We start from the raw sequence: 24,142 nt of genomic DNA on the forward strand, positions 1-24,142 counted from the left end.
AACCTTCTTGTGGCCTTGCAGCATCTGAAGGGGGCTCCAAAAAAGCTGGGGAGGGACTTTTGAGGCTGTGAGGGAGTGTCAGGAGTGGGGGGAATGGAGTAAAGGTGGAGGTGGGGAGAATGAGTCTGGAGGTGAGGAGGAAGTTGTTGAGCAGGAGAGTGGTGAGAGGCTGGACTGGGTTGCCCAGGGAGGTGGTTGAGGCCCCATGGCTGGAGGTGTTTGAGGCCAGGCTGGCTGAGGCTGTGTGCAGCCTGCTCTAGGGTAGGGTGTCCCTGGGCATGGCAGGGGGTTGGCACTGGCTGCTCCTTGTGCTCCCTTCCAGCCCTGATTCTATGATTCTACATCAATGAGAAGCAGATGCTGCAAGGATTTCTCCTCTCAGAACAGTCAGAGTGCTAACTAAATGAGACCTGGGGCAATTCCAGCACTCTGCTGGCAATCCAGCTGTCTCCACAGAAAACACACAGCTGGAGGAAAGAGCCATTCCTGGGGTACCTGACCTGCTGCCTTCTACAAGTGCTACTTCTCAGGCACATGCCTGCCTCTCTCTGCTGGGCACTTTCACCTGGCTCACAAAACCAGTGACTGATTCCAGGTCTAACATCCCCACATGAACTCACAGAATCAGGGAATGCCAGGGGCTGGAAGGGATCCTGCACTGGATGAGCTTGGAGATCTCTTCCAACCTGGTTGATTCTATGATCAGAGGTTGGAAGGGACCTCCAGGGATCATCCAGTCCAACCCCACTGCCAAAGCAGGATCCCCTAGGGTAGTCCACACAGGACTGCATCCAGGCAGGGTTTGAAAGTCTGCAGAGAAGGAATCTCCACAACCTCTCTGGGCAGCCTGCTCCAGGGCTCTGGCACCCTCGCTGGAAAGCAGTTTCTCCTCATGCTGAGATGAAACCTTCTCTGCTGCAGTTTGCACCTGTTAAGTGAGCCTAGTAAGTGCTTGTGTGCTGTGATGAAAACATGGCACCCTTCTGCAGGTGAGCAGCCCACAAACAGGCTCTCCTTGTCCCTTTTTAAGCCTGGCACCGTACTGCATCTCCACTTGCAGTTAAGCCTGCAAAGCCTGGATGGCAGCACTGGACATACCCAAACCAACCTCAGGTCCTAGAGCCCTGCAAGTGAGCTTTTCTTTCCAGATCCTGGTGGTGCTCTACAGGAGCTCAGCACCCATAGTGCTGAACTGATGGAACAGGCTGCCCAGGGATGTGATTGAGGCTCTGTCCCTGGAGACATTAAAGATCATCCTCAACGTGGCCCTGGGTGGCCTGATCTAGTTGGAGGTGTCCCTGTTGAGTGCAGGGAGGTTGGACAAGATGACCTTTGAAGATCCTTTCCAACCCAGTGCAACCTGTGAGTCTGTGAACCACCAGCTTGGCAAAGGTGGGGGAAAATCATGCTCTCCTCTCCTGAGAGAGCAGGACACACAGCAGCAGGGACACACAGCCTCACACCCCCATGACTGCCACCACTCCAGATGAACATGTCAACTCCTCTGCCATGGGACACAGAGTCTGGCATGCTGAGGCTGCAGAAGACAGACACAGGGATTTTAGGTGCCCAAGCATTTAAAGGTGACCTCACAGTTAATCATCATCCAGATTCTTTTGGTAGCTGAAGAAGCTGAACTGTGTCCAGTTATGGGGACCCAAGTTCAAGAGGGACATTGAGAGAGTTCAGCACAGAGCCACAAAGATGATTAAGAGATTGGAACATCTTCCTTAGGAGGAGAGCCTGAGGGAGCTGGAGCTTAGAGCTTGGAGAGAAGGAGCCTGAGAGGTGACCTCAGCCATGTTTATAAAGATGTGCAGGTGAGTGCCAGGAGGCTGCAGCCAGGCTCTGCTGGGTGATGCCAGTGCCAGGCCAAGGGGCAGTGGGGGAAGTTGAGGCACAGGAAATTCCATGGAAACATGAGGAGGAGTTTTTTCCCCTGTGAGGGTGACAGAGCCCTGGCACAGGCTGCCCAGGGAGACTCCACAGCCCCCCTCTCTGGAGATATTCAAACCCTGCCTGGATGTGTTCCTGTACCATAGAACCACAGAATGAAGCAGGTTGGAAGAGAGCTCCAAGCTCAGCCAGCCCAACCTAGCACCCAGCCCTGCCCAACCAACCAGACCATGGCACTAAGTGCCCCAGCCAGGCTTGGCTGCAACACCTCCAGCCACAGCCACTCCACCACCTCCCTGGGCAGCCCATTCCAATGCCAATCACTCTCTCTGCCAGCAACTTCCTAACAACATCCAGCCTAGACCTGCCCTGCCCCAGCTTCAGACTCTGTCCCCTTCTTCTCTTGCTGCTTGCCTGGCAGCAGAGCCCAACCCCACCTGGCTACAGCCTCTCTTCAGGGAGTTGCAGATCCCTGTCCCTCTGCAAGTGGGGAGCCCAAAACTGAAGGCAGTATTCAAGATGAGGTCTCAGCAGGGCAGAGTAGAGGGGGAGAACCTCCCTTGATCTGCTGGACACACTCCTGCTAAAGCAAAGAGATGGAGAATGGAACATTCCCTGATGACAATGGTGGGGGGGACACTTTTTAAGACAAAGTGAAAAAGCAACTGAGTTCCTCACCTCTGAAAGGAGTCCACTTCCTGCAGGAATTTTTCACACATGCCAAAAAGAGGTTCCACCCTGTAACAAAGGCAACATTCATTGGCTTAGTTCTGAACAAAGACAACTGATTCCATGGCTATAAGCATTTAGGTGTCCTGGAAGCGAGCTGAAACTCCTGAATACTACATCTCACAATGCTGAGGCCAGGAAGGTGCTCCCCACACAAAATCACTAAGGTTGGAAAAGGCCTTTATGATCATCAGATCCAACCTTCCACCCAACAACTCCATGAATCGCAGAATCAGTCAGGGTTGGAAGGGACCACAAGCAGCAGCCAGTGTCAACCCCCTGCCATGCCCAGGGACACCCTACCCTAGAGCAGGCTGCACACAGCCTCAGCCAGCCTGGCCTCAAACACCTCCAGCCATGGGGCCTCAACCCCCTCCCTGGGCAACCCATTCCAGCCTCTCACCACTCTCCTGCTCAACAACTTCCTCCTCACCTCCAGCCTCACTCTCCCCACCTCCACCTTTGCTCCATTCCCCCCACTCCTGACACTCCCTCACACCCTCCAAAGTCCCTCCCCAGCTTTTCTGGAGCCCCCTGCAGATGCTGGAAGGCCACAAGAAGGTCCCCTGGGAGCCTCCTCTGCTCCAGCCTGCACAGCCCCAACTCTTTCAGGCTGTGCTCACAGCAGAGCTGCTGCAGCCTCTCAGCATCCTCCTGGCCCTGCTCTGGACACTCTCCAGCATCTCCACAGCCCTCTTGTCCCAGGGGCTCCAGAATCATTTGCAGAAGGCACTAATTAAGGTCTCAAAGCCTCTGCTAGAAATTAGTGACTTTCAATCATGGGCTTCCATGGCAGCACAGTAAATTGTTGGCAACAAACTCAACAGAAAACCAAACAAATTAGGATACTGATCACCAATCACCTGCCACTAACTCCATTCAGTGAAGTTCTAATTCGACAGGAATCCCAAAACCCATGTGTAACATCACTGAAGTCAGCACCTAAAACAGACACCCTCTCATGGTTTGGAACACCTGTGCTTGAGGAAAGTAACCCTAGAGTTAAGCTTAAGAAGTTCCTTTCTTAGTTCATCATAGAATCAGGCAGGTTGGAAGAGACCTCCAAGCTCAGCCAGCCCAGCCTAGCACCCAGCCCTGCCCAACCAACCAGACCATGGCACTAAGTGCCCCAGCCAGGCTTGGCTGCAACACCTCCAGCCACAGCCACTCCACCACCTCCCTGGGCAGCCCATTCCAGTGCCAATCACTCTCTCTGCCAGGAGCTTCCTAACAACATCCAGCCTAGACCTGCCCTGCCACAGCTTCAGACTCTGGCCCCTTCTTCTCTTGCTGCTTGCCTGACAGCAGAGCCCAACCCCACCTGGCTACAGCCTCCCTGCAGGCAGCAATGAGCTCTGCCCTGAGCCTCCTCTGCTGCAGGCTGCACCCCCCCAGCTCCCTCAGCCTCTCCTCACAGGGCTCTGCTCCAGGCCCCTCCCCAGCCTTGCTGCCCTGCTCCAAACACCTTCCAGCAACTCAACAGCTCTCTGCAATTCAGGAGCCCACAACTGGACACAGCACTCCAGGGGTGGCCTGAGCAGTGCTGAGCACAGGGGCACAAGAACCTCCCTTGTCCTGCTGCCCACACTGCTCCTCAGCCAGCCCAGGATGCCATTGGCTCTGCTGCCCACCTGGGCACTGCTGCCTCAGCTTCAGCTCCTCTCTGCCAGCATCCCCAGGGCCCTCTCTGCCTGGCTGCTCTCAGCCACTCTGGCCCCAGCCTCTAGTGCTGCTTGGGGTTGTTGTGGCCAAAGTGTAGAACCCTGCACTTGGCCTTGTTCTATCTCATCCCCTTGGCCTCTGCCCACCCATTCAGCCTGGCCAGGTCCCTCTGCAGGGCTCTCCAGCCCTCCAGCAGCCCCACAGCTCACCCTCTGGTGGTGCGGGCGGTGACTATGAGCTGTAGCGCCTTGGCCTGCAGCCTCATGTGGTGGATGATGAGCACCTGCCTGCTCTCCACGCCGCTGTACATGAACTCCATCTTGTAAGTTTCTTCCAAGATCTGTCAGACAGACAGCAGAGGGGTAACAAACCATCAGAGTGGGTTAAACTCTTGCAGAACCACAGAAACATTCCAGTTGGATAAGACTCCCAGGATCACGAAGTGCAACAATTATCCCTCCTAAACAAAGTTCTGCCTTAAACCACATTTAAGGAGGCTGTAGCCAGGTGGGGTTGGGCTCTGCTGCCAGGCAAGCAGCAAGAGAAGAAGGAGACAGAGTCTGAAGCTGTGGCAGGGCAGGTCTAGGCTGGATGTGAGGAGGAAGTTCCTGGCAGAGAGAGTGATTGGCATTGGAATGGGCTGCCCAGGGAGGTGGTGGAGTGGCTGTGCCTGGAGGTGTTGCAGCCAAGCCTGGCTGGGGCACTTAGTGCCATGCTCTGGTTGGTTGGGCAGGGCTGGGTGCTAGGTTGGACTGGATGAGCTTGGAGGTCTCCTCCAATCTGCTTGACTCTATGGTTCTGTGAAGAAAGGCTGAGAGACTTAGGGCTGTTTAGCCTGGAGAAGAGAAGGGTGAGAAAGGATCTTATCAAAGCCTAGCACTATCTAAAGAGCAGCTCCTTGCCCTCCCCCAACCAAGGGGACTAAGCCAGACTCTTCAGTGGTGCCATGACAGGGCCAGGACCAATGGACATAAACTGTAATGCAGGAAGTTCCACCTAAGCATGAGGAAAAACTTCTTTCCTGTCAGGGTGGCAGAGCACTGGAGCAGTTTGCCCAAAGAGGTTGTGGAATCTCCTTCTCTTAGAGAGATTCCAGAGCTGCCTGGACACAACACTGTGCAATCTGCTCTGGCTGACCTTGCTTTAGCAGGTTTGGACTAGATGAACCCCAGAGGTCACTTCCAACCCCCACCATTCTGGGATCCTGTAGTCAGGCACCATTTGCCCTTGAGGAATGCATCCCGGCTGCTCCCAACCACTTTGCTTAGTGCAGCCATTCACTTCCTCAGAAACAACATTTAAGAGGATCTGGTCCAAAAGCTTCTCAAGGCATGAGGTGACAAGAAGCAGCCCAAAGGTTTGTGGGGTCCTCTTTCTGACTCCTCTGGAAGATGGATGTGATGTTTGCTTATGTACAGTTGTCATGAATCTCCCTCCCCTGAAGAGAAATTACTCTGCTTTGGGAAACTAAGATGTAGGTGGACAGCCTATGGCTGTGATGATGTTATGGAATCCTGAGTCTATGAAGCAAGATTTAGGTGGGCAGACTATAGCTATGATAATGTTCTGGAATCCTAATCCTATGACTCCATGAACTAAGATTTAGGTGGACAGACTATAGTTGTGATGATGTTATGGAATCCTGAGTCTATGAACTAAGATGTAGGTGGACAGCCTATGGCTGTGATGATGTTATAGAATCCTGAGTCTATGAACTAAGATGTAGGTGGACAGCCTATGGCTGTGATGATGTTATGGAATCCTGAGTCTATGAACTAAGATGTAGGTGGACAGCCTATGGCTGTGATGATGTTATAGAATCCTGAGTCTATGAACTAAGATTTAGGTGGACAGCCTATGGCTGTGATAATCCTATGGAATCCTGAGTCTATGAAGCAAGATTTAGTTGGACAGCCTATGGCTGTGATGATGTTATGGAATCCTGATTCTATGAAGCAAGATTTAGGTTGACAGCCTATGGCTGTGGTTCCTATGGAATCCTGATTCTATGAAGCAAGATTTAGGTGTACAGCCTATGGCTGTGGTTCCTATGGAATCCTGAGTCTATGAAGTAAGATTTAGGTGGACAGCCTATGGCTGTGGTAATCCTATGGAATCCTGATTCTATGAACTAAGATTTAGGTGGACAGCCTATGGCTGTGATGATGTTATGGAATCCTGATTCTCTGAACTAAGATTTAGGTGGACAGCCTATGGCTGTGATGATGTTATGGAATCCTGAGACTATGAACTAAGATTTAGGTGGACAGCCTATGGCTGTGATGATGTTATGGAATCCTGAGTCTATGAACTAAGATTTAGGTGGACAGCCTATGGCTGAGGAAGACCAGAAGCATGTTACTGTTGCACATTCAAGAAAGGGCTCATGCCCAAGGCCTTGCCTCCACACAGACCCAGCTGCTTCCACCTCACCTGTTTTGCTGCAGCAGAGGCTAAGGCATTCTGTTTCAAGTAGAGAGGAGCTGCCACATTCCACAGCTTCTCCTGCAAGGCCTACAAGGAGAAAACCATGACATGATCAGAACTACCCAGATGCAGGCTAAGCACTGTAATGTTTTCTGAACCTTCCTGGACAGTCTCCACCCCTGCCATGCCCCTGAAGTTGCTAAGAAGGGGAAGTCATCAATCAGTTACTGATATTCCTAGTTTCACAACAAACCCACCCAACCACAGCCCATTTGCTTTGTGATATTTAAATACTAAGGAAGCTTGACTGGGTGACTGACATCACTGCCTCCTGCCTGAAGCTGCCTGTCCTCAAAGCAGGTTGGACTGAGGTGAGGGCTGATCTTTTCCCACTAGTATCATAGAATAGCTTAGGTTGGAAGGGACCTCAAAAATCAGCCAGTTCTAACCCCCTACCACAGGCAGGGACACCTCCCACTAGAACAGGTTGCTCAAGGCCTCATCCAACCTGGCCTTGGACACCTCCAGGGAGGTTGTGGAGCACTGAATCACCCAATGTGATCTTTGATCACATTGGGTGATTCTGTGCTCCACAGCCTCCCTGGGCAACCTGTGCCAGTGTCTCACCACCCTCAACCTGTGCCAGTGTCTCACCACCCTCACTGCAAAGAACTTCCTAACATCCAGTTTCAATCTCCCTGGGCTGGCTGAGCTTGGAGGTCTCTTCCAACCTGCCTGATTCTATGATGGGAAGCAGGAATATCAGAAATCCCTGGAACCCTGAGCTGCCATTAGGCATCAATTTTCAGCACAAACATCACAAGAGGGAAGTGCAACACTGAGATGGACTGGGGGCATTTCTGAAGAGCATCCCAAAAACTGCAGGTGAAGGCAAACCTTGATGAGGAGCAGCTGACACTGAAGGTAAGTTGCAGTGAAATCTGCCACCCCTGCCAGTTCTGACTGCAGCTCTCCAAGCCTCTGAAGATCACTGCAGCATGTGAAAAAAGGAAAGAGAAAACAAAGCCCAATGTGAAATCAGCAAACAGCTTCAGCTAAATGCACTCAGAACACAGCAACAGTGAAGCCAACTCATTCTTGCATCTTCCCTTAGAACAGGGACCAGGAGGAGCAGCACAACAGGCTCTACAAAACCAGTTTGCACCTTGGGATATGGCATCCCCTTTCTCCCTGGAGGCTGACAGGAGCACAGCAGAGGAAGCAGAGAGTCTCTCAGCACACATTACTCTGCAGCCCTAAGGGAACCATAGAGCCTGGCAGCTCCTGATTTAACTTCAACCACTCCCAACTTCTACAGCACTTAACGACCCTTCTGTGTTCCACTGCTGGGAAAGCTAACTCTTTAAGGCCAGGAAGGGTTGTTTGGCACATGGCAGGCTGGGAAAGGTTGTTTGGCACATGCCAGGCTGGGAAAGCTAACTCTTGCAGCCAGGAAAGGTTGTTTGGCAGATGTCAGTCTGGGAAAGCTAACTCTTTATGGACAGCAAAGGTTGTTCGGTTGTTTGGCACATGTCAGGCTCACACAACCAAGGAGATCTGGAATAGAGCTGCCTTATAAAGCCAGGGTGAAATGAGATGTACTGATATGCCTCCATTACAAGAGGGATGTGGAGATGCTGGAGAGTGTCCAGAGCAGGGCCAGGAGGATGCTGAGAGGCTGCAGCAGCTCTGCTGTGAGCACAGCCTGAAAGAGTTGGGGCTGTGCAGGCTGGAGCAGAGGAGGCTCCCAGGGAACCTCGTAGTGGCCTTGCAGCATCTGAAGGGGGCTCCAAAAAAGCTGGGGACGGACTTCTGACAGTGTGAGGGAGTGTCAGGAGTGGGGGGAATGGAGCAAAGGTGGAGGTGTGGAGAGTGAGGCTGGAGGTGAGGAGGAGGTTGTTGAGCAGGAGAGTGGTGAGAGGCTGGAGTGGGTTGCCCAGGGAGGTGGTTGAGGCCCCATGGCTGGAGGTGTTTGAGGCCAGGCTGGCTGAGGCTGTGTGCAGCCTGCTCTAGGGTAGGGTGTCCCTGGGCATGGCAGGGAGTTGGCACTGCCTGATCCTTGTGGTCCCTTCCAGCCCTGACTGATTCTGTGATATCTACTCAACCAGCTGCTGTGTCTTGGCTGGTCTCAACATCTCTGCTGTAAATCACAGAGCAACAGAAGCAACTTTTCATTTGACAGAGGGAAAAACCCAACACTGACAGCTTGTGGAAGCCCAAAAGGCTTTAGCTCTCTACTTTTAGACCTGTTTTAAAACCAGAAGGGTACATTAAAAAAACAAACTTCTTGTTTTCGTTGTGGCAGAACAGAAAACAGGTTGGGTGATATGGATTCAACATCTCTTGTGCTCTCTCCTGCATTCTGTTTTGATCCACAGGGTACTGAAAATGACCCTCTGCTTCCATGCATTAAAAAGAGAGGTTTGCTCTTCAGCTGACCTTTTGCTTTTGTTTGGTTTAGATTTATCTTTCTATTCCTGATGGGATTCAGCTCTGCCAAACCAGAAGGCTGCTGAGTGCTCCCACATTCCAAAGAAACAAATCAAATCTGTGAGATTCTCTCTCTTATTTTTCAGCCTGGAGATGAGGAGGAAGTTGTTGAGCAGGAGAGTGGTGAGAGGCTGGACTGGGTTGCCCAGGGAGGTGGTTGAGGCCCCATGGCTGGAGGTGTTTGAGGCCAGGCTGGCTGAGGCTGTGTGCAGCCTGCTCTAGGGTAGGGTGTCCCTGGGCATGGCAGGGGGTTGGCACTGGCTGCTCCTTGTGCTCCCTTCCAGCCCTGACTGATTCTGTGATTCTTTTGTACCAGTGACCTTTCAGATCTCCTATTTGTTGGTGTGAAAATGCATTCTTCAAGAAGAAAGGGGGGCTAAAACAAACAGGAGACCAAGGTAAGCAGTGTGAAAAAACCACCAGAAAACCAAAGCAGAAGTGAAAAAAATCCCAGCAGGAAAGCAAAGAGCTGTTAAGTCAGAAGGAAAAAGGGAGAGAACAGAAGCTCTAGGGTAGGGTGTCCCTGGGCATGGCAGGGGGGTTGGCACTGCCTGATCCTTGCGGTCCCTTCCAACCCTGACTGATTCTATGATTCTATTTCCAGCCAAAGGCAACCTCTTCCAAGCAGAGGGGCTGTGCAACAACAGTGGGATGGTTTGGGAGTTACCTGAGCCCCCCACAGAGTGAAATCACTCAGTCTAGACTCAGCCAGCTGGAAGTTAAGGAATGTATACTTAGAATCATAAAATCATGTTGTGTTTCCAATGGCAAATCACTCTCTGTGGAGAACTTCCTCCTAACATCCAGTTAGGAATATAAGACCCAAGGAGAAACCAGCTCCACAAGGTCTGTGTTACTTCTCTATCATTCTTCTTATCAGGAGGAGGAGTTCTGGCCCACCACAGAATACACTGCTGTCAGCCTGCCACTGGAATGGGCTGCCCAGGGAGGTGGTAGAGAAAGGACTGGATGAGGCACTTAGTGCCATGGTCTGGTTGACTGGACAGGGCTGGCTGCTAGGTTGGGTCATTCTGTAGTTAATGACTGGAGCTGTTCTTTTGCCTTTTCCCTTTGCACTACATCTCAGGCTCAGCAAATCTCATCACTGGTTCTCAGGAGTTAACTGCACAGTCACACGATGTCAGGGGCTGGAAGGGACCTCAAGAGCTCCTCCAGTCCAAACCCCCTGCTAGAGCAGCGTCACCTAGACCAGATCATGCTATCTACAGCTACCTGCAGGGAGGCTGTAGCCAGGTGGGGTTGGGCTCTGCTGCCAGGCAAGCAGCAACAGAACAAGGGGCCAGAGCCTGAAGCTGTGGCACGGGAGGTGTAGGCTGGATGTGAGGAGGAAGTTGTTGTCAGAGAGAGTGATTGGCATTGGAATGGGCTGCCCAGGGAGGTGGTGGAGTGGCCGTGGCTGGAGGTGTTGCAGCCAAGCCTGGCTGGGGCACTTAGTGCCATGGTCTGGTTGGTTGGGCAGGGCTGGGTGCTAGGTTGGGCTAGCTGAGCTTGGAGCTCTCTTCCAGCCTGGTTGATTCTATTCTATTCTACCCTAAAGCACACTATAAATAATATGGTCAAAACATGGGACTTGCCCAGGGCCAGAGAACTAAGCTGTTGCTCCAAAACACAGCAATTATTCATCAGGACAGAGTAAGACCTCAGACTTCTCAATTCTACTTTTAACAGTCAATGAGTGCTGCTTTACCACAATCTTCTCTAGGAGGAGGTACAGGCTAAGTACCCAGCAGCAAAGTACAGGCCAGATATTGAGTGCTGACACTGAGAGAAGCACCTGCTGCAGAGAAACCAGGAATCCAAAGCCATCCTCCCAGGAGCAGCTCAGCCTGCAGCCTTACCGAATGGTGAATTCCAGCAGCTCCTGTATCCCCTGAGGGTCGAGGTGCTGAAGGTTGTAAACCCTCTCCAGGCTCTGATGTAAGAACTGCTGGGAGGGATCTTCATGTGGTGTAATGCTGGGAGAGGCCGGGGAGGACACCAGCTTCCTACCTGGCAGCTAAGCAACAGGAAACACATCCACACAAAAGAAAGACATCAATCAATGCAAGCAACAAAGAAGGTGAAAAGTCTACCACAAGCAACAGCACTGCTAAATGCTGCCACCTTATCAACCAGCACCTGAGAGCTCCAAACTCACTTCTCCAATTCAAGATTTACACCAAGGCTCTCAAGTCTGCATCTTTGTTAGTTAATATTCTCCATTTTACAACTCATCTGCACCTACAGATCTCCAGACTGAAGTTAAAACATCCCTCCGAGGGAAACATCTTCCTCATCTACATGAAGTCACTATGAAGTCAAGGGAAGTCCAAGGCCTTCCAAGCTGTGATTGATTTTATGAGCTGTCATAATAGCCCTGGAAGAGGTTAAGGCCAGGCTGGATGAGGCTCTGGCCAGCCTCATCTAGGGTAGAATGTCCCTGCCCATGGCAAGGGGGTTGGAACTGGCTGATCCTTGTGGTCCCTTCTGATTCTATGAGATTTATGACCAACCTCAGTCCCAGCTATACTCCCATGCAGGAAAACCAAGCTCCAAAGCCACAAGGAACACATCTCACCCACAAGTAAATTACTTAGGTAGGACACAAGTCAAATGTTGGGAGATTTGCAAAAGCTAAACTCCCCTTCCCCACACAGTCAGAGCAGCAGAAAGCTTCCAGGATTTGTGCCCATCCATATTGTAGCCATTTCCTATCTGTGTCTCTCCTTACTGCAGATTTCAATAGTCATTCACTTGGTGCTTGGGAGAAAACTGGAATCCAAGTGTTCCCAACTCAGACATAGAAGAGAGCAGCAATAACCACAACAGGAGTGAAGTGCAAACCAAAGTGCTTTGACTTACTCTCAAAGCAGGGACCAGATGGGACAGACTGTCCCGAAGGTAAGCGTAGTGTCTGAAGGTATGATCAGAGAAGAGGGCAGGCATCGTTGGGCAGCTCTTAGCAGCATTAAAAATCAGAACCAGTACAGCAATATCTGTTGGAGTTGATTGTTAAAGAAAGATGCACAGCAAGAAGAGCTCCTCAGAGATGGGAATTCAAACCAGCAACAACAACTCAACCACCTTTTCTCTGCTGGAGATTGTTTAGGGAGTTCTTCACTGCTGGAAAATGCTGAGCACAACCCAAAGAGTCAAATGAGGCACTTAGTGCCATGGTTTAGCTAATTAGAAGGGTTAGGTTGGACTGGATGATCCTAGAGGTCTTTTTTAACCTGGTTAATTGTGTGATGTCTGTGCAGATGAAAACAAAGTGCAAAGATGGCAGGATGGGCCAGACTGAGACACTCCACTTTGGGGGGCCCCTCAGCCTCCTCTTCTCCACACTAAACAACCCCAGCTCCCTCTCCTCAGCCTCCTCTTCTCCACACTAAACAACCTCAACTCCCTCTCCTCAGCCTCCTCTTCTGCAGACTAAACCACCCCAGTTCCCTCACCTCAGCCTCCTCTTCTCCACACTAAACCACCCCAGCTCCCTCTCCTCAGCCTCCTCTTCTCCACACTAAAAAACCCCAGCTCCCTCTCCTCAGCCTCCTCTTCTCCACACTAAACAACCCCAGCTCCCTCTCCTCAGCCTCCTCTTCTCAACACTAAACAATCCCAGCTCCCTCTCCTCAGCCTCCTCTTCTCCATATTAAACTACCCCAGCTCTCTCCTCAGCCTCCTCTTCTCCACACTAAATAACCCCAGCTCTCTCTCCTCAGCCTCCTCCACACTAAACAACCCCAGTTCCTTCAGCTGTTCTTCAGTAGTCTGTGATCTCCAACAGGAGAATGTAAAAGGATCCCAGTTCAAAGCTTACCTGGGCACCTGCCTACATGGGGAAAAACCAGGTTCAGCCACAGATGGAACTGAACTCAAATCTCTCACAGCCTGAAAAATCTTTTGCATCCACAGGCTGCCAGGCTCCCACTTAAAACAACTTCTCCTCTTTGCCCAAAATTCATTCCAGTTTGGAGCTGAAGCTGTTCAACTGATCTGATTCAAAGCTGTCAATTGCTTTGAATTAAAACCCCACAACTTTTAATTACCAGTTTACAGTGGAAACACCAACCAGGTCTACCTTTTGGCTCCTAGGCCTGGATTTCAAGGAATTGATCTCCATGAAATTTGGTAGCAAGTTACCTCTAGAACATTCTCCCAAACAATATTCTTTGGTTCAGGGCAAGAAAGTTCATTGTGCTAAAGAACAGCTTCTCTCCACCAAAGTCACTGAATGGTTTGGGTTGGAAGGGATCTCACAGTTCAGTTAGTTCCAACCACCCTGCCAAGGGCAGGGACAACTTTCACTAGAATGGCTTGCTCAAGGTCTCAACCACCCTGGCCTTGAACATGGGAGGGGGAATTCACAGCCTCCCTGGGCAACCTCTTCCACTGTCTCACCACTCTCACTGTAAAGAATTTCTTCCTAATCTCCAGTCTAAATCTCCCCTCTTCCAGCTTCACTCCATTCCATCTCATCCTATCACTACAAGCCCTTGCAAAAGGTCATTCCTCTCCTATGGCAGGGGGCTGGAACTGGATGATCCTTGAGGTCACTTCCAACCTAAACCATTCTATGATTCTCTGAAATCTAAAGCTGGTGAAAGGCCTGGAACACAAACCCTATGAGGAGAGGCTGAGGGAGCTGGGGGGGTGCAGCCTGCAGCAGAGGAGGCTCAGGGCAGAGCTCATTGCTGCCTGCAGCTCCCTGAAGGAAGGCTGTAGCCAGGTGGGGTTGGGCTCTGCTGCCAGGCAAGCAGCAAGAGAAGAAGGGGACAGAGTCTGAAGCTGTGGCAGGGCAGGTCTAGGATGGATGTTGTTAGGAAGTTGGTTGCAGAGAGAGTGATTGGCATTGGAATGGGCTGCCCAGGGAGGTGGTGGAGTGGCCGTGGCTGGAGGTGTTGCAGCCAAGCCTGGCTGGGGCACTTAGTGCCATGGTCTGGTTGGTTGGGCAGGGCTGGGTGCTAGGTTGGGCTGGCTGAGCTTGGAGCTCTCTTCCAACCTGCTTGTTTCTGTGATTCTGTGAAATACTCAGAAAGGATACAGGCTGGGTCATCCATGTCAGGTTCTGGAGTGTCAAAGAACGGATGCGTGCTCAGCAGCTCTGGGACTAGAGGAAGCACCAAAGTGGGATGCCTGCTTCCCAGGAACTTCAGGCATCTGAAAATACACAGGTTGATAGATTTCTTAGTAAATATCTACAGTGCAAAATTCAGCATTTGAAGGTTTGCTTTTGTCTTGCAGTGGCACTGGTCAGCATCAAAACTCTACTGTCCAAACCTCATGGCTGACTCTTAGCATTAATATTTTATAGGATCCAAGAAAACAGAGAGAGGACAGCTTTAAAGAAAACACCAAGCAGTAATAAAAGCTGTTTGTTTAAACTGGAGCTATGGAATCCAAAAAGAAAAGCTTTCTTAGTAGGTACCAACATGCAAGTGCACCTTTCTCATCATACAATCATGGAATCAATCAGGTTAGAAGAGACCTCCAGGATCATCCAGTCCAACCTAGCACCCAGCCCCCTCATCCTGTCACCAGTTCTGGATTCCCAGCATTGACAAGCAAGAATAACACAGAGTTTCCACATCACTTCATGGTTATGTACAATGCTTAGTGCAGCTACTACTCCAAACATTTCTAGAGCAACAGGGCTGTGCATCTGTACAGCTCTTACCTCCTTGGCCAGCCCAGTATCAGCCCAATGCTTCAATGACCTAAAAAGACTAAGAACATAAGTAGCCACACTGAAGACACTCACTTCCATATGGATTCTCTGTCTGTGGGATACTTGGTTAGGTTTTTCAGCAGCTCCACCAGTGCAAGATGGATGCCTTCTTTAGTGGAGACATTGGTGCAACACAACAGTTCATGAAGTGCTTCCCGAATGTCCCTTGAAGAATCCTGAAAGACAAACCCAGCCCAGAGACCTTCGAGTGCTGAGAGGGAAGATGTGCCTGCAACAGACACTTCCTGCTCCTTGGCTGAATTAGGGTGAGAGGCAGATGAAAAGCAGGGCATGTTTCTGCTCATCATTGCTATGCACAGGTGAAGTGACTGCCAGGCAGACCCTGCTGCAGGGTCTCCTGCTGGTTTCATCCACCCACACACTTCGCTTACCTGAATGCATGGGATCGGCTTCACTGCTGACCCCCTCAAGCAGAGCAAGAATCAATGTTTGGTTTGGGTGATGCTGTACCCTTAGGCAGAGCAGTAAGAGGAAAGGAGGATGCTGACTAACTCAACTCAAGGTGGACAGCTTCAGCTCAGAGGAAGGGGCTGGCTAGCATTACCTCAGTCAAAGCTCCCAAAGGAAGCCTTTCTCCCTTAGGAATTCCTTACCTCCAAGACAGCCAAGACAGTATCCAGCTGGTCTTCTCTCAGGGTGATGTTGTGGGAGATTTTCCTCATGGTATGTATTGACTGCAGCCTCACCTCCTCGATCTCATCATTGAACATATCAACCAAAAAATCCAGGCACTTCTCAGCAAAACAAGGTGAGGACTGAGCCAGCATGCAGAGGGCTTCAACCGCAGCGATCCGGACCTCTGTCAAGGGAGAGGGAGGGAATTAACTCTAAGTGCTGCTTCAAAGGACATCAACACCCAACAGCCAGGCCTCTTATTCATCACAGGACAGGTTAGGGTGGAAGGGACCTCAAAGAAGAGCTAGTTTCAGCCCCAATCTTGCCATGGGCAGGGACACTTTCCACTAGACCAGGCTGGTCAAGACCTCAAAGGATCACAGGATGTTAGGGATTGGAAGGGACCCAAGGAGATGACAGAATCAAGCAGGTTGGAAGAGAGCTCCAAGCTCAGCCAGTCCATCCTAGCAGCCAGCCCCATCCAATCAACCAGACCATGGCACTAAGTGCCCCAGTCAGTTTTTTTCTTGAACACCTCCAGCCACGGCCACTCCACCACCTCCCTGGGCAGCCCATTCCAGTGCCAATCACTCTCTCTGCCAGGAACTTCCTCCTAACACCCAGCCTAGACCTCCCCTGCCACAACTTGAGACTTGAGGCAAGTGTCCTCTTGTTCTGTTGCTTGGCTGAGTCTAGTCTGGGTGATTTCATAACAGTGTTGGGGGGCTGGGTAACACCCAAACTGTCACATATAGCAAGGTGGGTGTTGGCTTTTTTGTTCCAGTGACAAGCAACAGGACAAGACAAAACAGCTCAAGTTTAAAGTTGCAAAAACCCCTTCATTAAAAGGGCTATCAAGGCCTGGAATATCATGCCCAGGCAAGTGGCTGAGCCACCATCTCTGGAGGGCTTTGAAAGATGGACATGAGGAGGAAGTTCTTCACCATGAGAGTGGTGAGACCCTGGAATAGGTTGCCCAGGGAGGTGGTTGAAACCCTGTCCCTGGAGGTGCTTAAGGCCAGGCTGGATGAAGCTCCCCAATCCAGGGTAGGGTGCCCCTGCCCATGGCAGGGGGGTTGGAACTAGATGGCCCTTGTGGTCCCTTCCAACCCTGATTCTGTGATTCCATGAGTAGATGTGGCGCAGAAGGAACGTGGATTAGTGGTGGACTTGCCAGCGTTAACAGTTAGCTCAACAATTTCAAAGGTCCTTTCCCAGCAAAAGGATTCCATGGATCTTTAACAGTCATAGTTGAGACCACAATGGAATAAACCCCAGCAGCCTGAGAGCATGACCTGTTGAAAAAACAACAGCCAAGGCATCTATTTTGACCAAACAACCCCACCCAAACCCCAAAGCTTTGTTAGCCAGCACACATCCCACCCCTCCTTTAAACATTCCGTAGTAAGTTAATACTCACCATACATCTCATCTTCCAGGCCATGAACAAAGGCCCCACAAGCTCCTGATTCGATCAAGTTTACAGCTCCTGTATCAACTTCTTCTTTGGGAGCATCATCTCCCCACTTTCTGCCGCTGGAGAACTCCCCAGAGCTGTAGAGTTCTTTGGCTCGCTCGTGTGCAGTGCGCTTCCTCTGCCCAAACAAGGCTCTCAGTTACAACCAGGGCAAAGCCTTAAAGGAGACCAAACTTTAAAGGGCCCACACCTGGACACAGGACTCAAGGTGTGGTCTAAGCAGTGCTGAGTGCTGGAATGTGTCCAGAGAAGGGCAGCAAAGCTGGTGAAAGGCCTGGAGCACAGCCCTGTGAGGAGAGGCTGAGGGAGCTGGGGGTGTGCAGCCTGCAGCAGAGGAGGCTCAGGGCAGAGCTCATTGCTGCCTGCAGCTGCCTGCAGGGAGGCTGTAGCCAGGTGGGGTTGGGCTCTGCTGCCAGGCAAGCAGCAAGAGAAGAAGGGGATAGAGTCTGAAGTTGTGGCAGGGCAGGTCTAGGCTGGATGTGAGGAGGAAGTTGCTGGCAGAGAGAGTGATTGGCACTGGAATGGGCTGCCCAGGGAGGTGGTGGAGTGGCCGTGCCTGGAGGTGTTGCAGCCAAGCCTGGCTGGGGCACTTAGTGCCATGGTCTGGTTGGTTGTGCAGGGCTGGGTGCCAGGTTGGCCTGGATGATCTTGAAGGTCTCTTCCAGCCTGGTTGGTTCTATGATTCTACTTGACCACAATGCTGGTGGGGTCCTGAAGAGGGTTTCCCTAAGTTTGGTTTGAAACTAAACTACAATATTTCCATACAGAACAAAAGGCTGCCAGAAGCACACAAAGGTTTACCTCTGACCTGTGAAACCTGGAGAGCCTCGAGCTGTTTATTACACAGTCAGCTAATAAAAGCTAAAGCTAGCAACTGCTTCACTGATTTTCAGATCAAAGAAAACCTCTGTCATAATCAATTAACTCTCAGCAGAATCATAGAACCACAGAATCAAGCAGGTTGGAAGAGAGCTCCAAGCTCAGACAGTCCAAACTAGCACCCAGCCCTGCCCAACCAACCAGACCATGGCACTAAGTGCCCCAGCCAGGCTTGGCTTCAATACCTCCAGCCACAGCCACTCCACCACCTCCCTGGGCAGCCCATTCCAATGCCAATCACTCTCTCTGACAGCAACTTCCTAACAACATCCAGCCTAGACCTGCCCTGCCACAGCTTCAGACTCTGTCCCCTTCTGCTCTTGCTGCTTGCCTGGCAGCAGAGCCCAACCCCACCTGGCTACAGCCTCCCTGCAGGCAGCTGCAGGCAGCAATGAGCTCTGCCCTGAGCCTCCTCTGCTGCAGGCTGCACACCCCCAGCTCCCTCAGCCTCTCCTCACAGGGCTGTGCTCCAGGCCCCTCCCCAGCCTTGCTGCCCTGCTCCAAACACCTCCCAGCACCTCAACAGCTCTCTTGAATTGAGGAGCCCACAACATGTCAAGCATTCTAACCAGCAAGATGGAATACATTTTACCTTGGTCCCAATATTAGCAACTTTATTCAGCTTTTAACTTTTATCTGACATCTGTCACAGAAGAGAACTGTTCAAATTTAGGTAAAAACCTCTTTTTTTTCCCCACCCTGAGGCAAGGACATGCTGAATAAACACACTCAGCATTAAGGTCCCTGCTGTGTGATTTTAGTACAGCACAGAAAGCAAAACCAAACTCAAACCTTTACATACCCTCAGATCTGACATGAGCTTCTTGTCAAGGGTCTGCTCTAAGAAATGGGAACTAACTTGCTGCATGGAACCCTAAAGGGGAAAAAAAGAGAGAAGAAAAACAAGCATCAAAAGGAAGAACCAGGAATATTCCAAAGTACACCATGCAATTTCCTGACAAAACATCCACTCTCATTCACTCATGCTAAGACAGACACTGTCATTGTATCAGAGCCTAAAGAAGTTTAAGACAGTCAGAGCAGTTTATTCTCCCACTGAGGTTCCTGTGGGCTTTCTAGGGTTCATTTGGTTTACAAGTCCTGTACTGAAGAAGCAGGGGGAAGGAATTAAGACAAGGACTTCTTTTTCTCTTGGATACTCAACCCTCTGCTCTCAAGGAAAGAATCACTGCAGAGTTCAGCTGAGAATTTTCATAGAATAGAATCACAGAATCAAGCAGGTTGGAAGAGAGCTCCAAGCTCAGCCAGCCCAACCTAGCACCCAGCCCTGCCCAACCAACCAGACCATGGCACTAAGTGCCCCAGCCAGGCTTGGCTGCAACACCTCCAAGCCACGGCCACTCCACCACCTCCCTGGGCAGCCCATTCCAATGCCAATCACTCTCTCTGCCAGGAACTTCCTCCTCACATCCAGCCTAGACCTGCCCTGGCACAGCTTCAGACTCTGTCCCCTTCTTCTGTCCCTGGCTGCCCGGCAGCAGAGCCCAACCCCACCTGGCTACAGCCTCCCTGCAGGCAGCTGCAGGCAGCAATGAGCTCTGCCCTGAGCCTCCTCTGCTGCAGGCTGCACACCCCCAGCTCCCTCAGCCTCTCCTCACAGGGCTCTGCTCCAGGCCCCTCCCCAGCCTTGCTGCCCTGCTCCAAACACCTTCCAGCACCTCAACATCTCTCTGCAATTCAGGAGCCCACAGCTGGACCCAGCACTCAAGCACAGGGGCAGAAGAACCTCCCTTGTCCTGCTGGCCACATTTTCCAGATTTTCTCATCCTCTCTCATTTCTTTCTCAGAATTTTGGTAGAAACAAGATTCAGTTTTTAAACCTCCCCCACATATTTTCAAATATGTCACAGAATGTTGTGGGTTGGAAGGGGACTCCAGAGATCATTGAGTTCAAACTCCCTTGCCAGAGCAGGATCACCTAGGGCAAAGCACACCAGAATGTATCCAGGAGGGTTATGAAAGTCTCCAGAGAAGGAGACTCCACAACCTCTCTGGGCAGCCCATTCTAGTGCTCTGTCAGCCTCAGTGGAAAGAAGTGTCTCCCTGTGTTGAGGTGGAAGCTCCTGAGTTCTAGCCTGTGCCCACTGTCCCTTGTTCTACCACTGGGCACCACTGAAAAGAGCCTGGCACCTTCATCTTCACACCCAGCCCTCAGACATTTATAGATGGTGATAAGATCCCTCCCAGCCTTCTCCCAGGACTAAACAGCTCCAGGTCTCTCAGTCTTTCTTCACAGAAGAGATGTTCAAGTCTCCCAGCCATCCCTGTAGCTCTCTGATGGACTCTGTCCAACAGGTGCCTGTCTCTCTTGAACTGGGGAGCCCAAAATTGGACATAGTATTCCAGGTGTGGTCTCACTAGGAGAGAGTAGAGAAGAAGAACCTCCCTAGACCTGCTGGCCACACTTTTCCTGATGCACCCCAGGATGCCATTGGCGCTCTTGGGAACAAGAGCACATTGCTGGCCCCTGGACTTGCTGTCCATTAGGACTCCAAAAAGTCTTGCTCTATGGAGCTGCTTTCCAGCAGGACAACTCAATCTGTACTGGTGTCTGGTATTATCCCTCCCCATGTGAAAAGGGAAGTAGCATAAGATGAGCTGCTCTGAACCAGAGACTAACTTACCAGCAGCTTGGCAGCTTGTACTCTCACAACCCAGGAGCCATCACTGACCATGTGACAGATTTTCCCAAAGGCATCATCCACCAAACGAATTTCTTCATTGGAAGAAGGGATTGGGACAATGCTGGGAGAGGGAAACACAAATCACTCTGCTGATCTTCACAGAATCAACCAGGCTGGAAGAGAGCTCCAAGCTCAGCCAGCCCAACCAGCCCTGCCCAACCAACCAGACCATGGCACTAAGTGCCCCAGCCAGGCTTGGCTGCAACACCTCCAGCCACAGCCACTCCATCACCTCCCTGGGCAGCCCATTCCAATGCCAATCACTCTCTCTGCCAGCAACTTCCTCCTCACATCCAGCCTAGACCTGCCCTGCCACAGCTTCAGACTCTGTCCCCTTCTTCTCTCCCTGGCTGCCTGGCAGCAGAGCCCAACCCCACCTGGCTACAGCCTCCCTGCAGGCAGCTGCAGGCAGCAATGAGCTCTGCCCTGAGCCTCCTCTGCTGCAGGCTGAACACCCCCAGCTCCCTCAGCCTCTCCTCACAGGGCTCTGCTCCAGGCCCCTCCCCAGCCTTGCTGCCCTGCTCCAAACACCTTCCAGCACCTCAGCAGCTCTCTGCAATTGAGGAGCCCACAACTGGACACAACACTCGAGCTGTGGTCTGAGCAGTGCTGAGTACAGGGGCACAAGAACCTCCCTTGTCCTGCTGCCCACACTGCTCCTGAGCCAGCCCAGGATGCCATTAGCTCTGCTGCCCACCTGAGCACTGCTGCCTCAGCTTCAGCTCCTATCTACCAGCACCCCCAGGTCCCTTTCTCCCTGGCTACTCTCCAGCCACTCTATCCCAAACATGGCCCCAGGCCATGCTGGATGGCACCAAGCAGAGAAAGAGCAATCCTGAATCCCTCTCCATTTGCAACAAATACCAGGAACCAAACCTTTCCCCAGTGGCTGCACTCTCATCAGGTACCAGCAAGATGTGCTCATGGATTTTCCAACAGCTGCTCCTGAGACTTAGCAGCACAAAGCTCTCAGGACTGGGATGGTTGCTCTGCCAGTGCCTTGAGTCACTCTGCATGCAGCACATACCTTTCAGGGTAGAGTTGGCTGAGGACCCAAATCAGCTGAACTGCAGCACTGCGAACTTGCTCATAATCATCTGCCAGCAGCTTGCAGGCCTGGAAGAAGATTCACAGCCCCAATAGAGCTGAAAGATCTCTACCTGAGTTCTCATTCATTTCTCACAGCACATTCAGGAGCCTGACCATAAACCAGTTAGGACAGATTGAGTGAATTCAGCCTTCCCTCCTACCCCCTAGCATTTTCAACTTTGATCCAGTAGACTAGTCCTAAAAAAATCAAATCAGGCATGTGCTGTGCAACTCCAGAACTGCCTGTACTGTGCAGGAGGCCCAGAACAGTTCTCTAATGGAACTGACTTGATACAGCCTTCAGCTGCACAACCTCACACAGAAATAGAGGTTTCATGTGCACTCACCAATGAATAAAGGTGTAAGACTTTGAGTGCATCAGGTGACACAATTGTCATATTGATAGATAGTTCTGGAATGATTAGCATGGAATGGTTTGGGTTGGAAGAGATCTTACAATCATAGAATTAAGCAGGCTGAAGAGAGCTCCAGGCTCAGCCAGCACAACCTAGCAGCCAGCCCTGTCTCAACAACCAGACCATGGCACTAAGTGCCCCAGCCAGGCTTGGCTGCAACACCTCCAGGCACAGCCACTCCACCACCTCCCTGGGCAGCCCATTCCAATGCCAATCACTCTCTCTGCCAGGAACTTCCTCCTCACATCCAGCCTAGACCTGCCCTGGCACAGCTTCAGACTCTGTCCCCTTCTGCTCTTGCTGCTTGCCTGGCAGCAGAGCCCAACCCCACCTGGCTACAGCCTCCCTGAAGGCAGCTGCCAACAGCAGTGAGCTCTGCCCTGAGCCTCCTCTGCTGCAGGCTGCACACCCCCAGCTCCCTCAGCCTCTCCTCACAGGGCTCTGCTCCAAGTCCCTCCCCAGCCTTGCTGCCCTGCTCCAAACACCTTCCAGCACCTCAACAGCTCTCCGCAATTCAGGAGCCCGCAACTGGACACAGCACTCAAGCTGTGGCCTGAGCAGTGCTGAGTACAGGGGCACAAGAACCTCCCTTGTCCTGCTGCCCACACTGCTCCTGAGCCAGCCCAGGATGCCATTGGCTCTGCTGCCCACCTGGGTACACATTAGATCTTAGAAGTCATCTACCTAGTTCCAACCCTCCTGAATTCAGCAAGGATAGCCTCAACTAGAGCCAGGTTGCTTAGAGCCCCATCCAACCTGGCCTGGAATGCTTGCAGGGATGGACTATCTCCCATCTCTCTGGGCAACCTGTTCCAGTGTCTCACCATGAAAACATTCTTCCTTATGTTTAGTCTGAATCTCTGCTCTTTTAGTTTAAAGCCATCAATCCTTGGCCTGTTATCTCCCCCAATAATCAGTTTGTATCCCAGCATTTGTGTGTTGAAGCACAATGGATGCAAGCCAGATCTATTTCTACTGCTACATGGCAATAAGGAATACAGGCAACTGAAGTGCAAAATCCTTCTCTTCACTGCCCCACTCCTCTCAAAGCACATTCTGACAGAATCCAAAAGGCAAGACCTGCAAATGAGTGCCAAACCAAACAGAAATGAAGGTGAGGTTTTACCTGACTGTAAATAGCCTGCTGTAATTTTAGTCCTCTTTCATGAAGTTGCAGCTACAGGAAGGAAAAGAAACAATCAAAGACAAGCAACTGTAACTAGAGGCTGAGGTGACAGAGAATAAGTTTTTCTGCTTTCAATAAAATTAGTTGATTGCTTTTCTTGATTGCTGCTCTAATAAAGACACTTCATTATCATTGTTTTGGTTGGAAAAGAACCTCTAAGAACTTTTGAGTCCAACCATCAAACGACCACTACCATGGCCACAAACCCATGTCACAAGCAGTTTCCTACTGCACGTTGGGAGTAGCAGCAGCTCATTGTATTTGTGGTGACCAATGCTGGACTGAAAAACACAGATTTCTCCCTGAAAGAGACTCAAAATAGTCAAACTGAATGCTCAAAACAGTCAAGCTGAAAAGCTGCCTCAGCTACAGCTGAAACAGAAGTTATCATGGCTGACTTAAAATGCCCTTTGAGGTCTCACATTACTTTCATGTTTCAACATCTCTCTTATTTCTCCAGGTAAATCTGATATTCTAAAAGGACAATTACATCACCTCTAAGCCAAAGCTCTGTGGATTACTTTGCAGCTCCCTATCACCTAACCCAGGTAACTCCAAACAGTTAGCACCACCTACCATGGCTTTTATAGCTGCAGTCCTAACACGAGGGTCCTGGTCATTAAAATGATCTCCTATGATCTTCTGCACATCTTTGGCAGCCTGACTTTCAGCATCTTTTGCAACAGCTTTTTCCACTGGTCCAAGACAGCCAATTAACTGAAGACATTTATTTCTTACACCATGGGAAGAATCTGTTAGATGCTGTGGAAAAGAAAAGAACCAAACTTAGTTGGATTCTCATCGCTTTCACTTCTGTGATCA

The 24,142-nt window shown here is 51.0% G+C and overlaps 1 protein-coding gene across 1 annotated transcript in view; it reads right to left on the reverse strand.

Moving 5' to 3' along the window:
* The window catches only part of INTS4 (integrator complex subunit 4), a 35,842-nt gene that overhangs the window by 6,864 nt on the left and 4,836 nt on the right, over nucleotides 1-24,142 (reverse strand). Inside the window, exons 5-19 of the mRNA XM_064168809.1 lie at nucleotides 23,897-24,082; nucleotides 23,261-23,311; nucleotides 21,657-21,745; nucleotides 20,570-20,690; nucleotides 18,727-18,798; nucleotides 16,989-17,163; nucleotides 15,547-15,752; nucleotides 14,966-15,108; nucleotides 14,249-14,364; nucleotides 12,067-12,200; nucleotides 11,064-11,221; nucleotides 7,612-7,705; nucleotides 6,721-6,801; nucleotides 4,497-4,627; nucleotides 2,575-2,634 (exon numbers count right to left, since the gene is read on the reverse strand). Of these exons, the coding sequence (XP_064024879.1) occupies nucleotides 2,575-2,634; nucleotides 4,497-4,627; nucleotides 6,721-6,801; nucleotides 7,612-7,705; nucleotides 11,064-11,221; nucleotides 12,067-12,200; nucleotides 14,249-14,364; nucleotides 14,966-15,108; nucleotides 15,547-15,752; nucleotides 16,989-17,163; nucleotides 18,727-18,798; nucleotides 20,570-20,690; nucleotides 21,657-21,745; nucleotides 23,261-23,311; nucleotides 23,897-24,082 (1,817 nt within the window). The remainder of the gene's footprint in view (nucleotides 1-2,574; nucleotides 2,635-4,496; nucleotides 4,628-6,720; nucleotides 6,802-7,611; nucleotides 7,706-11,063; nucleotides 11,222-12,066; nucleotides 12,201-14,248; nucleotides 14,365-14,965; nucleotides 15,109-15,546; nucleotides 15,753-16,988; nucleotides 17,164-18,726; nucleotides 18,799-20,569; nucleotides 20,691-21,656; nucleotides 21,746-23,260; nucleotides 23,312-23,896; nucleotides 24,083-24,142) is intronic.

Source organism: Pogoniulus pusillus, chromosome 3, assembly GCF_015220805.1.
Source record: "Pogoniulus pusillus isolate bPogPus1 chromosome 3, bPogPus1.pri, whole genome shotgun sequence".
NCBI classification, from domain to species: domain Eukaryota; kingdom Metazoa; phylum Chordata; class Aves; order Piciformes; family Lybiidae; genus Pogoniulus; species Pogoniulus pusillus.